The 20,313-nt window shown below is 38.1% G+C and overlaps 1 protein-coding gene across 1 annotated transcript; it reads left to right on the forward strand.

Annotated features, from left to right (window-relative positions):
* The first annotated feature begins 335 nt into the window (after positions 1–335).
* On the forward strand, positions 336–4,016 carry RTL3 (retrotransposon Gag like 3). Its single transcript, XM_084789680.1, has 2 exons — positions 336–474; positions 1,096–4,016. The coding sequence occupies exon 2, from the start codon at positions 1,299–1,301 to the stop codon at positions 3,111–3,113; it is 1,815 nt and encodes a 604-aa protein (XP_084645806.1). The 5' UTR covers positions 336–474; positions 1,096–1,298; the 3' UTR covers positions 3,114–4,016.
* The last annotated feature ends 16,297 nt before the right edge of the window (positions 4,017–20,313 follow it).

The following is a 20,313-nucleotide window of genomic DNA, read 5'->3' on the forward strand; positions in this document are numbered from 1 at the left end:
TAGGTCTGCAGTTTGCTCTGTAAGTGAGAATTAAACAAATGTCCCAGTGTGGATAGAGTACGGGTAACTTACGTGAGACAGACATTTAAAAAAAAAATCAAGTCCCAAACCACTGTGGTCATTCAGAAATGTTTGCAACTTTTCATAAGGGTGGTGGTATTACTCCCAATTCCCTGGCTAAATATTTATTAAAGTAACCAAGGACTGAATGCATGAAGCTGCCTCACATCAGAGCAGCATCCTACTTTCCTTCTAGCTCTGGACTGTGAGGTACTGTCAAAAGAAAAAAAAAAGCACTCTTCCATACTCAAAATAGCTACGTTACAGAGGAGAGTTGGAACGTGTTCTGGGAGTGGGTGTGTTTGTTTGAGTTCAGTATGTGCAGAAAAGGCAAGCCTCCACAGCCACTCACACACTTCTCTCCTCAGCGATGGCTACGCAGACAGCAGAGCTCCAGCCCTACGTCTCCGAATGGTAACGTAAATCTACAAAGAGCATTTTGTTAACTATTTTGAGGTATTTTATAAATAATATGCACATGTTTGATGGATATATATGTATGTATGTATGTATGTATGTTTATTTATTTATTCAGCTTTTGCTTGCTTTCTCCTGTGTCTGGTTGCGTGCGGTTACTTGTGTGGTATTATTTCTGAGATATGAGAAAGCGTCCCCCCCCCCCGCAACTCCTATGCTAGTCACTCAAAAATATTTCTTGAGCTTGCCCCACCACAGAACCTAAAATCCCCATTTCATTCTAAAAATCTGATTTTGTCGCTGGAAGCAGCTGTTAACATCCAAATTTTGCATTGCAGTATTAGGCAGACACTAGAAATTAAAACTAAGTAAAACAAAGGACTATGGGGCAATTGTTTATAATATGATGTTAAGTTTCAGAAGAATGCAAACTGACATATATGGTCTGGGTCATGTGCTAGTAAAATGTCAGGGAGTAAGAGCAGGTATATACACCCCAGTTCATGAACATGAGCTTGTGGTAAAAGAAACCTAGAACAGTTGGACAGATTTTTGGTGATTTATATTGAATGAGTGCTTTCCATAGTTTCTGACGCTCGGCTCCCTCTCTTTTCACAGTGTCTCACACCTCCTGGTGCTGAGCTCCAGAGGCTCCCAGTGACCTCTTGGTAATCAGCCTTGGCTGGGTCCAAATCCCCACCCCTTGGAAAAGTCACGGAGCCTGACGTCTGCCTGTGAGCTGCTTTCAGCAAAGACCTCACAAGCAGCTAGCCAATCTCTCTTGGTAGCAAATTGTCAAACCAGGCCCGTTTTCTCAAAAGATGGTAGAGGACTTAACAGCTTCCTATGTTGCTCTGAAATTGGAGAATGAAATTCTGCAGGCTCAAGTGAAGAGGCTCATGGAAGAAAATGCTGCCCTCCAGGCCCAGATACCAGAGCTCCAGAAACCCGGAGCACCCAAAGAGGATGAACCACTCCGAAAGCCCTCAGAGGCCTATGAGCCCCCAGAGTTCCCAGAGTCCCCAGAGCTGCTGCAAACTCCAGCAGCCAGGGCCTCACAAAAACCCTGGAAACCTCCAGGAACTACAGAGCCTGGGGGCCCCTCAGACATCAGAGAGCCCAGGGACCCCTCAGCCATCAGAGAGTCCAGGGGCCCCTCAGCCATCAGAGAGATCAGGGACCCCTCAGCCATCAGAAAGACCAGGGACCTCTCAGCCATCAGAGAGCTCACAGGATTCTCAGAGATCAAGGAGCCCCCAGAGACCAAGGAGTGTGGGGGACCCTCAGCCATCAGAGAGTTCAGGGGATTCCCAGAAGTCAAGGAGCCCCACTCATCCCCAAAGTTCAAGGAGCACTGGGGACCCCAGGAGCCTCCAGAGGCCAAGGAGTCCAGGGATTCCACAGCAACCTGGGGACTCCAAGAGCCTTCAAAGGCCAACGAGGCCTGCAATTCCCCAAAGCTCCAGGAGCTATCAGCCTGGAAGCTTCCAGCCTCCAAGGAACCCCAGGAGATCCAGGAGGCTCTGGAGTCCCCAGGAATCCAGAAGCCCCAGGCATTCCCAGGGGGTTATGATCTCCCAGCAGTCTGTGAGGCAGGGCCCACAGACAACCAGGGTGCCCCAGCCCTCAAGGAGCTCCAGAATCCACAGGTCTACAACCTTACAAATGATGAGGGGTCTCAGAAGGTTCCAGAATATCAGGAGACCTCATCACAGCTGGAGCCCCTCGAGGATCCAGCTGCCCAGGAGCATCTGGAGCCTTGGGTGCCCCAGGAGCCCCTGGACCCCTCAGATGCCGAGGAGTTCCTAGAATTCTCAGTACCTGAAGAGTCCCTAGAGAGCCTAATAGTTGTGAGAACAGGAACAGCACACATCCATGGCGAATTAGAGGCTGCAACTGTGCCGCTAGAGTATCCTTTGGCCATCAGTGGGGATTCTCGGAAACTCCCTGAGTTTTTAGTTCAGTTGAACAGTTATCTGAGAACCAGAGGGCACCTGTATCCCACTGAAGCGGCTCTAGTGAGCTTTGTTAGTAGCTTTTTCTCAGGTGAGGCAGGAAGATGGCTCGAGCCCTTAATAGATAGCCAAAGCCCCCTGCTGGAACAATTTGAAAGGTTCCTTAGAGTGCTCCAAAATACCTTTGACAATCCAGAAAGTATGGAAGTTGCTAACCATGGCCTCCCTCAGCTGCACCAAGGGGAAGAAGGCCTTGCCCACAGATATTCAACCCGCTTCCACCTCAATGCTCAAGAGTTAGATTTGGATGAGAGCACGTTCTGCATCCAGTTTCAAGAAGAGCTTGCCAGTTCTACTCAAAATGAACTGTCTTGCCCAAGTCCAGCCACCAACCTATCTGATGTAATTATTCAGTGTGTCACCCTAGAAGAGAAGGCAAGTGGTAAGGCTGATTCAGATACATCAGCCTCTGAAGAGGAAAATGGGTCGGAGAGTCCACCAACTGAAAACCAGCCTGTTCAAGGGACAAGTAATCGTCCCCATCTCAGTGAGGCTGAACGAGCCAGACGCCGTGAAGGTCACCTGTGCCTCTACTGTGGCCATCCTGGTCATTTTGCCAGAGATTGCCCTGTCAAGCCTCATCGTGCCCAGCAGGCGGGAAACATGGAGGCCCGGCGGTAAGGGGGATCCCGGGCGGGCCAATCTACAAATACGCGTCCCCCTCTCTTCCAATATCTATGTCCCGTACCCTATGGCTAACTGTTGAGATTCGACTTGGAAGACGTCAGTTCTTTGAGCAAGCAATGGTGGATTCAGGTTCCTACAGAAACAGCATCGACCACTCTGTGGTTCTTCGAGAGAAGATTCCAATCCGCAATAACATCTTTCCTCTCATGCTTGAAACAGTTGATGGGCGTCCACTGATTAATGGACCCATAACCAAAGAAACACCACCTGTTGAAGTCAAAATCGGAAACCATGTTGAAGAGCTCCAGTTTGACATTATTCATGCACCACGCTACCCTCTGATTCTTGGAATCCACTGGCTTGAGACACATGACCCGAACATTGAGTGGAGTACTCGAACTGTGTCCTTTCCATCTCATTATTGTCACTACAATTGCTTCAGGCACAGGTGGAATCGAAGGCGGCGTGATGAAATAATTGCCGGTTAGATGATGAGTCCTAGTGACTTCTGGCCATCTGTCTTCTGTTACCTCAGCTGTCATCAGTATTTGCTGCTCTCTGAATCTTCCAGTGAACCTCTGGCTATGAAGTAAGGCTACCTGTACAACGACACTGCCTCTTGGATGATGGACTAAACCTGACGACTTTGAGCTGCTTTTCCCTACCCACCTTGCATGCTTCCCTCTTTAAGTCTTGCAATTATGTGGTGCTGTTTTAATGACAATTCACACTAACAATATGCATGAAAATAGATATTAGAAACTAATATGGAAAATGTAGCTGTTAGACTGGTTTTATTATTTTCTAATCAAGATTACCTTATCACATATTTCTGTGTTTTTTTCAATAAAAGTAATTTTCAAGTAATATTTTTAAGTAATCAATAAACAATGGCAACTGTTACTTGTGTGTAAGTTAATTTACTGGGTTATCTGAGGAAAGGGTAAGGGACCAGTAAGTTCAGAGGGGTAAAAGAGGGATAGAGGGAAGTAAAGGGTGGGAGGGAAAGAGGGGACAAGAGGTGGAGGTGGGAGGGATGAAGGAGGACGGGAGGAAAAGGGGAGGAAGTCAGAAATGGAGACGGGGAGGGAGGAGGGTGGGAGGAGGAGGGAGAGACTGGGGAAAGTCCTATGAACTCCTAGAGAGACAGGTCAGAAAATGGTAGTATAGCTAGAAGGTGATGGAGAAAGTCATAGAGGCTTGGGGTTAGCACTGGGTAAAGCAGGGAGGTGTAAGCAGTGGTAAGGTTTCAAAAAGAATTCTTGAGAAACTGAGCACAAATGGGACAACTTGGATCCTGAGGGCAGAGGTGAGGGGAGGGAGAAATTCTGACAAAGGACAGCAGCTTTGAAACTTCTTGGACTTAAGTGGATCAAACAAAGAAGAGCAACAAAGCAGGTAATGATACCCCATTGGTGACCTACTCCTCCCTGTAAATGAGTATGCATGGTTTATTCTTCACAACACCAGAACTTGTCCTAGAAGACCTGAGGACTAACAGCTCTTAAGATAGCATGTGAGCAGGGTAGCAGGAATGAGGTTTTAACACATATAGTTAGGAGTCATCTCTCCTGCATTTACAGGCTCCTCTACCATGCTAGCTATGCAGCCTGCATGGCACACAGAGAAATCAAAGCCATAAAAGAACCACGTCCTTGTGGCCATGGAAGGGGCTAATGTCTTGACTTAAGTTATACACACACACACACACACACACACACACACACACACACACACACACACACTGGGAAAGGCTAGATCACTGGGTGAAAGAGTGATCCATGCCCATCTTAACTTTCTTTTGTGTTCTCAACACCCTCCTTGGAATTTATTTGAAACCATATGAAGGAGAGTGCTCTTACATAGACAGATGATCAAATAAAAGAGCTCCTCATTTCCTCCAGGCATCTCACACACATTAGTTATCTCATTGCTTCCGAGAGCAATTCAGTGAAGTAGTTGTGAATGTTTTTATTTTAAAATAAGTACAATCCCAGCACAGCTAAGAAGTATCCAGCTAAGAAGGATGCTTCTTTGAGATCCATCCCCTATGCCTTTTCCACTACAGCCTGTAAATCTTCTTAATGCACTGGTGACTGCCAAATCAGACTATGGGAGCACAAAGGTAGGTGGGGTAACCCTAAAATGGAAGGAAATGGACAGAAAAAAAACTGCACAGATAGTCTTCAACAGTAGTTTCTTCCCCCGAGCTCATTTAACCTTACCTTTCACTACTAGCCATCCTCCAAACCACCTATTCCATGTCTTGAAGGATGTTGCTTCCTTTGAAACTAATGCCACACTACCTTTTCAGATTTCCTGGTGGTTTCCATGACAACTGGGTATCACAAACTGTGTATTTTTTTAAAATCACAGCTAAAATTTTCTGCCTACCCACCTCCAAATTGAAGCTAGATTCTGAGCAGCCTTAAGGCCCATGTCCTTTATTAATGACTAGCAGTCACTAATGTGTTTTGTCACAATAACATCCTGGGGCCTGTGGAGAACTTTCCTCAGGAATACGTCCTGTGATACTCTTCCCTACTTAATCCCACACTTGTCTAGCCTAGGTACAGAAACAGAATCACCTACATCTCTAGCCTTGACAGCATAGCTCAGCATAACACCTGGCATACAGAAGGTTCTCCACAGCAACTGACTCAATATTTAAATATTATGCAGAGAATATAAAATGGGTTTGTCTGGGTTTTTTCCTCTACTCAAGACTCACTCAAGCATCAGCAAAAGAAAAAGAGTGTCTTTTATTATTGAAACTCTCCTAGAGCAATGAAGACCAACTGAGGATATTTCTCCAGGACTGAGGGTTCATGGAACACAGGGTTTTGCAAAAAACTGGGAGAGTTCTGGGCACACTGGGACTGTTGGCCATCTTACCTAGGCCCTCTAATTTTCTATCTAGCTATAAAGATTTGCTTACCTAAAGTGCAACTCTTTATTTCAGAAAAGAACTGGTACTATAATCATAGATTCACATACTTTTTGAAATAGAAAAGACTCAAAAAGCCCATTTCCCTAATTTTACACATGGGGTTAAGGAAGGCCAGAGAAAGGGAAATTATCTACCATTGATAATACTATTCTGATATCCTGATTTCAAATGCAATGCTTTCTTTCCATTTTGAGAAGCTATCCCAAGCCAATAGATTGCCTGTGGCCAGAACTGAGTGAGTTTGTATGGAAAGTGCTAAAAAATAATGTGAGAGGATTATAATATGATCAAAAGGGAGGAGGTAGGAAGCACTCTAGAGACAGTGAGGATAATCAAATGAAAAAATTCTTTGTTCACAAATAGACTGAAACTGAAATATATCAGTTGATAAAAGTCATAAGACTTGAGACAAGAAAAACAGTTTAGCAGTTAAGGGTATATACTGTTCTTGGAAAGAACTCTAGTTTCTAGCATTCACATAAATTTTTTACTCCAGTTCCAAGGGATCTGACGCCCTCTTATGTCCTCTCCAGGCGACTGTACTTACACACACACACACACACACACACACACACACACACACACACACACACAATGCATTCACACAAGGCACTCACACTTGCACACACATGTGTGTGTGAGAGAGAATTATTGTTAAAAGATCCATGACAACATCTAGTTAATGTTCACATGATTTTCCCATATACTGTGCTAGATAAGATAATATCATTTTTACCTATTTACACTGTAAATGTAATTTTATTTTTAAAAACTAAAAAAAAAAAAATCAAGCCCACTGAAACCAAATGCTTTGTCAGGCTTTATGCTGCCAATAACTGGTGGATGTTAAAACTGAACCTTGGGTGCTAAGAAGATGGCTTAGTCTGTAAATTGCTTGCTGTGTGAGCACAACAACCTCAGTTCAGAGTCCCAGCACTTACATAAAAATGAGGTATGAGGCAAGTGCCTGTAATCCTATATCTGAAGAGGGAGAAACAGGAGTGTGCCTAGAGCACACTGATCACCTAGTCTTGTAAAACTAGTGAAATAACCTGTCTCTAAAAATGCCCAACTCAATCTCTGGCCTCCACTCCACATCCCTCTACACACACACACACACACACACACACACACACAGAGAGAGAGAGAGAGAGAGAGAGAGAGAGAGAGAGAGAGAGAGAGAGAGAGAGAGAGAGAGAGATTTTTCCTGTCTCATTCCAAAGCTACAATGTGAGGATGGGGATACTGTTCAGTGCTAAGTGTTTGCCTAGCATGTACAAGCATGTGCAAGGCCCTGAGGTTGTTTTAAAAAAAAAAAGGTGAGTGAGCAAGCGAGCTAAGAGTGTGGATTCGATCCAGCGTATGGCAGTGATTCTCAGGATGGATGCAATAACTCACAGGATGAGTGACTTTTTCTCTATATTAACCACTGTAGTAATACTGATTCGTTAGGCATTTTCTATTATCTGAAAATGATATTAATTTGTTAAATCATTTAAAATAAATATTAATTCAAAGAATTTGCTGAAAGTTTGTTTTGTTTATTGGTGTTTTTTCCAAATGCATATAGACTTTACTTATTTATAATAAGCTACATACAGTAAGAACAGTTATGAAGCAATCAGGAAAACCATATGTAAGGGTTACATTAAAAATGTTTAGCTCATTTGTATTTTGCAACCTTGAAGAAATATTATCTATACTATCTGAGTCTAAAGTTTTGTACCTAAATCATTCTCTGTAATATCCTGTATTTGTCAACTTAAAAAACAACTTTCTAGACCTTAAAGCATTTCTTTAATCCTAAACAACTTAAGCCTAACTGAAATTATAACTATCTAGTCTTCAATCCATCAGAGATTTGAAAAAAAATAAAATTTTTACTTAAGTAAGAGGTGAAGGCAAGCAACTTCCAAAACTAAGATGACAGAGACAGTTTACTTACAGTAAGCACAGACATAGGAAGGAAGGAAGGAAGGAAGAAAAAGGGGAAAGAACTAAAGCATGACTCATGGTTACTGCTCGACCAGAGTGTATTACACAGTGCTATTCATCCAGTGGAGAAAGCACTAATTCTGCTGTGGAGTAAAGAAAGTCATTTGGAATTGTGTCTTGCAGAAACTTCACTGAAACAAGAGGAAGGGAAGAACTTTCTAAATTGACTCTATCTTAGGCTAGTTATCTACATAACTAAGTACTTCAAAACTTATCTTGGATAATATTTGGGCTGGAGTATTTTTCTGGTCCACATTTGAGAGTACTTTTCTCTCCAGCTCTAAAATAATGAATACTCACTACAACACCTTTGGGTGTGGCAGGCACCTGTAACATGAAATAGGAAAAGGTTTCCCCTCCTTTTCCTTGTCCTTTATTTCACAAGCTGCGACATTTTTAAGTAGAAATTGGATAATCAGGTTATGTTTTAGTGTTGTTGATAAGGCTATAGAAAATGATAAGATGAATGATAAGATACCGCCATATTTTTCCTTTGAAGATTTCATGAGAAGGTTAAACTCTCAAATCAAAGGAATGAAAGTAAGACTGGCTCAACTTTCTTCAAATGTTTGTGATCAGGAACTAAAGCACAGGCATTTTCAGAACAATACCCCTACAAGTAAGAATTTTTAAATCTAGTGGAAAAAAGGCTAATATGCCAAAAATCTACCTATGCATGTAAGCCTTCTCAGAATATTTTAACGTTTATGTAAACATAAAGACTTTCTAAGATTCTATAATATTTTAACAGACATGAGTTTCCTCTAGCTAACTTTTCTGGCTTTAAAATTTAATGAATCATTTTGATACATTTTAGAATCTCCTTTGTATAATTTTAGCAAGTACCTCAGATTTCATGATGATACACTATTCCTTCCATTGTCATGGTCCTTCCACAGAAGTCCTTAGCGCTCCAGTTCTTAAACAACCTACATAATTCAGAAGTTTGTATTTTAAAGATTACATATGAATAGATAATTCTTAAAATTCTTGCTTACTGTAGCAAGTGTTGATATCTAGAAATCTACTAGATGTTGAATATTAAATGATAAGAGCAACTTAAAAGTCAAGAAGTTAAAATTCAATTCCTGGGTTTGCCACTGCCTGGCCATACTTCATTTAGGAAAAGCATCAAATGAGTAAGCTGATGTTACAAACATGTTCCAAAAGTTAAAAGAGTATTTAATAATTTCAATTATTATGTTTATAATAATAAAAGCAAAATCCTTCAAGATACTAAAAGACCTGTTTGAACTCACTTCAGTTCAATAGACTTGACTTCTATATACTAGATACTTACTATGGCTAATTAAAGAAAGATTAAAGTCAGTTTACTATAATTATGTATTAAATGATTTTTTTTTACAACCAAAGCATTGGTTGGCTCTCTTAACTACATTATCTAAAATGTCGTCCCTTTCTTGTGCTGTGTTAACTAGATGATAACTTATTATAATTTGTCTGAGCTTGTCTTTTCATCTATTCAGGGCAACCTAAAGAAAACAAATCAGAAAAAAACCAGTCTTTGCTCTACTGAAAGCACTAATTTAAAAAGTTGAAACCCACAAGACAATTTTCATTTTTCCATTTCCAATTTGTGTCATTTCCAGGTGAAAGTAATAGACGGTTAAAAGGTCAAACTATATTGGCCGATGAGTACATTGTCATTTCTATAGGAAACAACTGTCATTATGATTTAATGTGACTGACAGTGTCTTGATTCTGTTATTGTTCTGTTCCACAGCAACTCAGATGTGTGAGAAAATTGGTGAAGGGTATTAGTTTGGAGAATGTGGGAGATAGTCCAACATGCTGGTGGGGAAGTAGGAGGCAGGAACAAATGCCAACAGTAGTCAACTAACTGTGTCTGACTTGGCTCAAGTGGAAGGTCCATTATGTATTCTGATACAGATGAAAATGGAATATGGCACAGAAACACAAAGCAGTCATATGTTCATGGGACATCTGGCAATCTAAAGTTCACATGAGAAAAAGAAAGCATGAAATTTTACAACCACACAGAACAGAATGTCTGCAATGCTATAGCTGAGCTCACTGTTTTTCTTAGTCTTTTACGTTGCTTTTTTCCCCTGTCAGTTATACCACAGATACCACATAATAGGCAACAAGTGAACCAGCTGCACTTCCAGTGAAGCTCTGCTGATTATTAGAAGAAAAGCTGACTAAACTCTAATAAATTAAAGACATTCCCACAAAGGTAAATACGGAAAGGAATTGCCATATTTCAACTTGTATTTTTAATACCACCTCCTGCTATAAAAGTTGGCATGTGTTGAAGGAATGGAAGAAAATCCAATCAGGGCCAAGTCAAAATAAAAGCACACTTAAGAGTTCACAATACTATCAGGTCTTGGTGGCAATACCTGCAATCCCAACTGAAAAGAGGAAATAGCATGGGGACCAGCCTGGTCTATATAGTGAGTCCCAGGGTAGTATTATAATAATAATAATAATAATAATAATAATAATAATAATAATAATAATAATAGTAAGACCCAACTCAAAATTATTTCTGTGTATAATTGGTTGTTTGGGGTTTTTGGAGGGGTTGGTTTTGTTTATTTGTTTCTTTTGACGGGAGAAGAGCTTGTTGTACAGTCCTGATAAGACTGGAGCTCATTATGTAGGCCAGGTTGGTCGCATACTAGGATAATCTTCATGTCTCACCATCCCAAATGCTGGATTTCAGGTATGAGCCATAATACCTGGATCACTTTTTAAATTCAAATTTTATTTTGATTAACACATAAACATAATATAATAAATATTAATGAGGTAGCGTACAATGTGCTATACACATACACATTGTATCATGTTCAAATTAGGCTAAACGTATTTACCTCCACATATATCTGTGTTTTATGATGACACTTTCAGAACAGCGAATAATTTGAGCCAATCCAAGAGAAAAGCTTTGGAAGTTAAAACCTGGAAAGCTACCATGGCAAGGATGTCCCTAAACTTCAGAAACTCTCATCATGTCAGGGAAAGACCTGGATGCTAGACCTGGGTTACAGGATGTCTACCAGTCTTGCTCTGGGATAGTTGTTCCTTGCTATTTTACTATCCTCTTCTTTTGCAATGGGAATCTTTGCTTTGTGCCATTGGATCAATTTTCTCTTATTTTATTGGTACTCACAAGAAAGAAGTATCTTAATTCTCAGAGAACATTCAATTTTACTCTTAAATAATGTTAAGATTGTAAGAACTTTGAAGGTGTGTAACTTTGAGCTTCCACGAGCCTTCAGGAGACAAAGTGAAAATGTTATGGTCTGAATATCAAAATGTCTCTACAGGTTTCTGGATTGAATTTTTGGATCCTCGCTAGGGTAGATATTTTGGAAGGTGGGAAAGGCAAGGTGGAGGAAGGAGGTCATTGGGAGTGTGCCTTTGAAGGCACTGATTTGCTCTTAGCCCTTCCTCCCTGTGTGCTTTCTTCCCAGCATGTGGTAAATTGCCTTTGTCACTTGCTTCCACCACCATGTTCTTCTCCCTTGTTGCAACTAGAGATCAACCAAGCAAATGCGATGAACTAAAGCCTCCGAAACTGTGAGCTAAAACAAATAATTCCTTACTTTAAGTTAAAATCTGAAGTATTTTTCACAGCAACACAAAAGTAATACACATAATGTGGAAAATTATTCTATCAGAAAATGGAGTTAAATATTAACATACAACCCAAGATGAATACAGTTGGTAGCCCTTATAAGCTGAACTAGCTAGTAAACAAAGACCAAAAGCTGCAATGATGATAGATATGTATCTAAAATATTCAAAGTAATAGAAATATTAATATATAATAATAGAATGAAAGCAGATTATGCAGACTGGTAATGAAAATAAGAGAAGATTATATATGCATATTACATATAGGAGCATTATTCATAAATAAGAATGATGCCCTTTTATAGCAAAGTATATAGTATTCAAGGTCATCACACCAAGTGATGTAGCCAGTGAAATAAGCCAAACAGACAAATATTGTGTGTTTTCACCTATATGCAGATTCTAGATTTTAAAAGGACATGAAGGCAGAAATCAAAATATTTGGTACATGCAGACGAAAGAGAGGATACAAGAGAGTAGTAGGGAGAAATATGACCGAATTATTATATACATGCATGGAACTACTACAAAGAAACCTATAGTTTATATATTCATATATTCAGTAATTTTAAAAAGAATGATTACTAATGCATTTGCAATTTATTTAGGGAGTATTGAATAAGTTCTAAATATAGTGGTTACAGCTACACACAATTCTGTGAATATATAAAAAATGAACTATAACTTTAAATAAGTGAATTTTATGCTTTCTGAAAAACATTTCAATAATGCTGAAGAAAAATATTAGGAAAAAGAAACATACCATAGATGTTGCATTTATGGCATTCATCCCAGTTTTGCCATTTCCTAGCTGTGTTTTGAGAGGGCCAAGTTAATTTTCCTGAGCCTTGGGTTCCTTGTCTGTGAAAGCAAAAACAACAAATCCTTAAAGTTGAGAGAATTAAATAAGATGATCCACGTAACAGACTAAGTACTACATGTGTCACATAGTAAATGCTCAGTGAATCATAGTTATTATGATCATGTTTCAATAATTCAATCCCTGTCTTAATTCTTAGACCTTCCATTGTGTTCTTGGTTTTCTCACAGTAAAATTCAAGCAAGCAATGGATAGTTTTGTGTGAGCTCAGACCCAGGTTAGGCAAGCAGTGTTCCCACTCAAGAATGTAGTGTCTTCTTCGTTTCAGGCTCGTTGTTAAAGTCCTTTCAAATCTCTGTCTTCTCAGACTCTCATTGCTGAAGAAAGTTTAAGGGTGTCTATGATGATCTTATAGATATAGCCACTTGTCACAAAAGAGGTTCAATAACATTCCCTAGCAGTAATTTTATTTTATTCAATTTTATTAGCATATATCCATTGCACAAAATGATAGGTTTCTTTACCACACTCTCATGTAGGACTATCATGCATTTTGAACTTTGATCTTACTCACTACTCCCATTACTATTTCATGCTGTTCCCCTACAGTTGGTTCTCTTCTTCCAAAATAGTATCTCTTTTTCTTTCAAGTCTTATTTTATGTCGGAGTTCTGCACATGAGAAAGCATTGGATCTTAGCCTATGTCTCATTCTTCCTGTTCACTTTTTCCTGCTTCCTGGGATTACTTTCCAAACAAATAACCAACATTCCAGTTTCCCTGCTTTGTCACGGAGAAACACAAGTACAACAAGTGAGCCTAATTTTCCTCCAGGCAGAGGGGAAGAATTTAGAAACTATAAAGTTAGGATTACATTTAAAGATGGAGCAAAGATTCACTAGAATATCAGGCAGAGGAATAACTTGTGTGTGTGTGTGTGTGTGTGTGTGTGTGTGTGTGTGTGTGTGTGTGTGTGAGAGAGAGAGAGAGAGAGAGAGAGAGAGAGGGGGGGGGGGCGTATGACCTGACCATTTCATTTTCAGAGTTTCTTTACTATTTACTGAGAGGAAATGTAATACCTTCAAGAGAACACTAGATTTGGAACCAGTAAAATGTATTTTAATAGCATCCAGCTTTACTTCTTCACAGCTGTGAAATCTCAAGAAAGTCCCTTAATCTCTGCAAGCCTTGCTCGACCATTTGTCAAAAGAAGACAGTTACATCCCTTTCACCAAGACTGTTGGGAATATCAAATAAGACCCCCAAAAAGTGAAGATTCTTTGTCATCTATACAGCTCCTCTAAATATGTGATGTTTTATAATTAGAACACAGTAAAACACATTGCACAGTTTGCAGGTGAAAATTTAAGAAATTGTTTTTAAAGAGTCTTAACTTAGGTACATTGGTGCCAAGTTGGAGGCATTGAGGGGTTTCTTACTTACAGATAAATATGTTCCCATACTTTATCATATCTGATCCTTTCAGCTTTCTGAGAAAAAAATTATGTACCCCTTGAAACAGCTGGAAAGAGCAAAATAGTTTCCATTCTTCCCTTCTAACAGCTGGACCTTGAGTGCCTACAAATGTCCAGTCATGAAGGTAATAAGTTCAATACTTGTTGATCATTATTTTTATCTAAGAATGCACTTCCATAAGTCAAAAAAGTAGAGAAATTTCAAATGACAGGCTTTCCCCAATCTACTACAAGTTGCCAATATGTGAATGAGCCATTTATCAGTGGAATAGCAAGCATACCAGTATGAAATCTGATAAATAAATTTGGGGATGTCACATTGCTATGTCCAATCATAATTTAATTATCAGCACCAGCTATCTTACCATTCTATGAAAGACATCCCACTAATAGAGAACATTTGTTTGTAATAATTCAATCCCTCTTTAGAAGTGATATCCTCAATTATTAATTATAAAAGTATACGTTTCATAGAACGTTTTAAATGAGGGAGGAACTCAGGCCTGGATATTCTCCAAGAAGAGAGTTGTATAAGTATTAACCACTGTAAACAATCTCAGTTTAGGTTTGAAATGAACTCTGAACAGGACTGTAGCAGATCCATAAGAACTTGTTGAGGCCTTTCATTCCAGGGAAGCAATCTGTTTCTTGTCACTCTTTTTCAAATACCTTTCTATCTCTATCATCATGCCAAAGCAGATAATTATGCTTCTTTAAACTTTCTCTTTGTAAACACTGTTGCTGCAAGAGTTATGAATACAAGAGTCACATAGACATCCTTTATCATTTCCCTCTTATCTTTCCACCACCATGAAACATATTTTCAGCCTGGCTGCAGTATTAAGATGAGAAGCAAGGGGAATATTTTTCTATCACATGTTTCTAACTAAAGAAAGGAAAACAAAATAAAATATTCATGAATCAGTACACAAGTCTAAGTCATCTTTACTAACAATTTTTTAAAGAATAAAAAGCAGGAGTTCAAGTCCTTAGTTTTTATAAGCATGTAAAATTAAATAGCTATCTTAAATGAAAAATATATACTTTGCCTTTAAGAGAAATTGGAGGGTAAAACACCCGTGTTTGGTAGTAGGGAAATGATAAAAAAAAAAAAGACTCTAATAATTAAACAAAGTGTAGAGTCAAGCACCTTCCTTTCCCACTGTAAAATGTGTCTTAAACCTTTAGATGTTATGTCTCATCAGAAACTCTCTCTATTGCCACTATGACCCCTAGTCTGGGGTCTTAGAAATTCCTTCCCCCAATCCTTACAAGTTGTGTGCTTCCCTGTTCTTTCAATTTGGACTGTCTTTCAAGCCTTTGAAAGATACCTTCTCTCCTGCAAAAGCCTCTTTGATTTGGCCAGGTAGTTATACTGTGGTTGTTTATTTTTTTCCAAGTCCCTGGTATTTTTGATCTCCAGCCACACGTATTCTGGGTTTTTAGATAGTTTCCAGGCTCTCCTGAGTTATTGACTTTTAAAATTCTACCTCCCAGGTATTTTTTCCTACCCAATGTCTGCGTTTTGTCAATTCTCATTTCAAAATTAGAAAAACAACCTAATGTATTTCCTTGGCTTTTCATATCCATAATGATATTAAATTTTCTGGAATCTCAGAGTTGAAAGGATCTATGGAATTTAACTTTCTTATTAAGTTTTTCCTCACTTTTATTGTTTGAGAATTTCATACATGCACATAATGCAATTTGATCAAACTTATCCCCTATCCCTCTTACTCAATTTCTCTACTATCCACACACATGCACCCCAACTTTCTATGCTCTTTTAAAACACTTAGTCCACTTGGTGTATTGGGGATAGGGCCATTTACTGAAGCATGATAACTTCTCAGGGTGCCCCAATCCTCAAGGCAGTTGACACTCCTTTCCCCAGAAGCTATCATTTGCAATAGCTCCTCAGAAGGTGCTGGAACTTTATGAGTCCCTTCCTGATCCATGCTGGGATTTTGGTCAGTTTTACCTTGTACAGATATAGTGCATGCAGTGACAACTACTATGGGCTCATAAATGAAAGCATACTGTCAAGTCCAGAAAATACGGTTTTATTTCAGATGTCCACTATCTCTGGTTTGTAAAACCTTTCCACCACCTCCCCCATGGTGTCCTCAAGTTTTGGGGTTAAGGGATGTGCGATAGTTGTCCCGCTTAGAGCTGAACATGTCATAGTTTCTTACTTTCTGCATGTTGACCAGCTGTAGGTCTCTGTATTAATTAACATTTAATGCAAAAAGAAGCTTTTCTGACAAGGGTTGAGAAATGTACTAATCTACGTATATAAAGACAAGACTGTAAGGAGCAATTTATTGCTATGTCCACTTAACAGAAAAAGTGGTAGGTAGGTCTCTACTAGAGCCTATGACCTAGCCAACTGTGTGTTTGGGACCCAAGTAACAGTGTCAGGCATGAGTTTCATCTTGTAAAATGGTCTTCAAATCCAAGTACAAAGTAGTTGGTTACTCCCATAACATTCCTCCATCACATCAGTGGATATATCTTAGCAGGTTCATATTGTAGCTCACAGGGTACATCTCAGTAAGACTACCGACATTTTTCCTACCCCAGGAGCATGCATAACACCTTCCAGCACCATGAAAGCTAGACAAAAGGCATGAAATGTCTCCATCAGTACCAACTTGTTTGCTTTAATAGCCTATGATTCAACTATAATGGTATCTTCAGCAATAAGATCTTACTATCAAGTTCTGAAGGATAACTAGGAAGGGATTATCCAGACCTTCTGCCAGTCCATTTAGCCCAGTATGCTTCTTTAGAAGAGGAAATTATAGAAAAAGAGAAGATGCTCTGGATGGTGACTCTATTCAAGATAATAATTAAATACCATAAATAAGGTTTTCCTATTCTGTACAACTGGCATTACGGTAATACACAGTATTGTTGCAAGATTCAAAAGAAGTAATTTACACAGAGCATTAAGTTGTGTCTGATGCTTAAGCACTTAGTAAATACTAACTTGAAGGAGGAGCAGACAGAATATTTACCATGCAACCAAGAAAGAGGAATATTTTCCATTCAACCACATTTCACCTACAGATCTCTCCACTAAGCACTTTGTATTGTCTGCTTTTCATTCTGTGAGTTACATATTCTTTGTCATCATCTCCTACTTGATTTGTGCATAGTCTGTCCTCTTCTTGAAACTTAGATGAGAAATCATTATTTGTGTGTGTGTGTGTTCCTCTGGATTCCTATGAATTGCATCTTCTTCAGAAAAGTCTGCTGCCTACACTCCCTAGAGAGAATTAAATGAGCCTCCTCTAGACTTAGACCATTGTTTATATACTGTCTCATTTCTCTTGGTATAAACATATACAGAATTACAAGCTAGGTCATAGCCCAAATGTTGCTATTTAACCATACTCGCCAGAAAAGCCTCCAACAAGCAACCTGAATGTCTAAGTATATTGGCAAGAATGTAGAATAATGTTACACACTTGCATAAATGTATTTGTCCTTCTATGTATGTTCATCCATGCATTTACTGGGGACAGCACAAAGAATGTCTCTCAGTAGAAAAAAAATTAAAAGCACGCATGTAAGAGTTTTGGTAAATGAACAAATACTGGATTTGTTGTTTTTCTACAATGTTCTTTTTCTACATCTAAATTTTGTTTTGCACAGTTGGCTTACATATGTTTTGTCTACCTTGCTAAGATATGGAAAGGAAATATGTATTTCAGTCGTGCCCTGTTTGTAAACTAAAATATAATTACATCACTTAACCTCTTGCTCTTCCTCCCTGCAGCCCCTCCTATGTCCCATCCCCCCAAGTCCTCTCATATTCTTGTGTTTTAATGAAGCAAATATTGAATTCTGTGGAATATGCATAAATTCTGTGACAGTTATTTTTATCTGTATAGTTTCTTAAATTGGTCTGTTATTATTCTTTGCTTATTTAAGTGGACAAAGTAGTGTAGACAGGCTCTTTTTCTGATAAAATAAAAACTAAATGCAGACACATCATGTTCAATTACAGAAATAATCTTATTTTCTAGCAATTAGTCTGTAATAAATTATTCAGGAATAAAGTATAACTTCATGTATATTACTGATCAAAGACTTTTATTCTTAGTACCAGAGATCAATGCTATAAATTTCTCACTCCCAAGCAATACTTTAATTGAATCTAATAATTTTTATATATTGTACTTTATTTTAATTTATTCCAAAATATTTTAATATCCTTTTTATGCCTTTGAATCATGTAACAACTAATACTCAAATGCTGTAAATTTTCAGATATCCATCTGCTATTGACTTTCAGTTTAATCAGAGTATATTTAATCAGTATTTTTTATGAGTTCAATACTTTTAACTTTTATTGAGAAATTTTTATGAATCGTAATATGGTACCAATTTTATATGCATATAACATAATTTTATTCTGCTGTTTGGCAATTTGTTCTATAAACATAAATTAGGTCAAGTTGGTTGACAGTACTGTTCAGCTATTTGCTACTTCTGTTGTTTTTCTATCTACTTAGTTTTTCACTTACTTGGAGGTACAACTAACTGGCAAAATTACTTTTGAATTTATCATTAATCATTTTTTGCTTTTTGTGCTTTGAAACTCTTATTAGGTACATACACATTTAGGGTTATTTCTTCAGATGGATAAATCCCTTTTATCATTATTTAGTGTTCCTCTTTATACATGCTAACATCCTCTGTTATGGAGATGATATTAGCTACTATGAATGTGGCTACTATTCTCTGTTTTGCTTAGTTTCATCCACTTAGATAAATGGATTTAGATATTGACCTTTAAAGTAGATTTCTTATAGAAATCATATAATAAAGTATTACTTTTTATCCACTTTATCTGTCCTTTTAAAATTCAACATTTAAAGTATTTACACTTAACCTAGTATTCAATGTGTTTGGATTTTAATTTACTCAGTATATTTGTTTTTCATTGGTCCTGTTTATTTTCATTTGTCTTATGTTCCTACTTTGTTTTGGATTATTTGTTTTTATGCTCCATTCCATCTCCTTTAATGACTTGTTACCTACACATTTTGTGGGGCTTTAGTGTTTAGCAAATGGTTTATAATATACATTTAACTTGTCATAGTTAAATATATAATATTTAACAAATATAATAAAATATATGATATATAATATACCATCATATGATAGTAAAGCAAAACAGAAACAATCTTATACTATACTTTCATTTTCCACCCATACATTTTTGTAATACCATATATTTTACTTCTAAATATGATGTAAACCCAAAATATATTATTATTATTTATTACTTTTATAACCACCACCTTCATCAATATTGTTTTAAATGGTCGATTATCCATGAGACTGTCTTATGACTGAGTAAGATGGAGTTTTATATATGCTTCCATAGTTCTCTTTTCCTGCACTCATCTTTCACTTGATGGATATTGATGTTGTCACTTGAATAATTTTTCACATACTAGAAAACCTTCCTTTATCATTTCTTCTAATGTAGGTCTACTTATAAAGAATTCTCTCAGATTTTGGTTGTCTCAAAATATTACTTATATTTCCATGTTTTCAATAAGTAAAGAATTCTGTTAACATTTTTATTTAAAACTTTTCTTGAGAATTTCATAAATGAGTACTATATTCACATCAACTACTCCTCCCTCTCATATCCTATCTTCTCCCATGTCCCTTAATTCCTCAAATTTATGATCTCTTCTCCGTCTTCTCCTCCTTATCCTTATCCTTCTTTCAATAGCCACTGGCAGCCTAAGGCTTTTCAGCTAAGTGTTAAAATTCCCACCCCCATACTATCCTGTTGGCTGTGCTGTTATTATAGAGATCTTGTTTAGGTAAGCATATTGTTGAACTTTTAAGTGCACAACTTCCCTCTTATAGATAGAAAACATCATCCTGAAGTAGGTGTCATGGGCCTCTGGTTCTTAAAATCTTTTTGCTCTCTCTTCAGCAATGTTCTCCAAGTAGGGGTTATATTGTAGATACACCAGCTGGAGTTGGGTACTCCACACTCATTTTCTGCATTTTGAAAAGGCAATAGTCTTTATCACCAACAAAAAGAAGCTTCTTTGATGAGGGACTAGAATTATACTTATCTGTGGGTGTAAGAATAAGTAGTTGGAATACATTTAGAAGTGATATTTGTTTTAAAAAAATGGAAGTAAATAGGTTTTCCTCTAGGGGCTATGATTTCCCCAGCCATGGGTAGTTGACTAGGTTTACAGAACCACAGATAAACTTGGCCCTTTTGAGTGAGCTTTGGTACAAGTTGAACAGTTAGTAGTGCCCTACAATATAAAAATCCCACCAT

The sequence above is a fragment of the Acomys minous genome (genome assembly GCF_964271855.1).
Source record: "Acomys minous genome assembly, chromosome: 7".
Classification (NCBI taxonomy): domain Eukaryota; kingdom Metazoa; phylum Chordata; class Mammalia; order Rodentia; family Muridae; genus Acomys; species Acomys minous.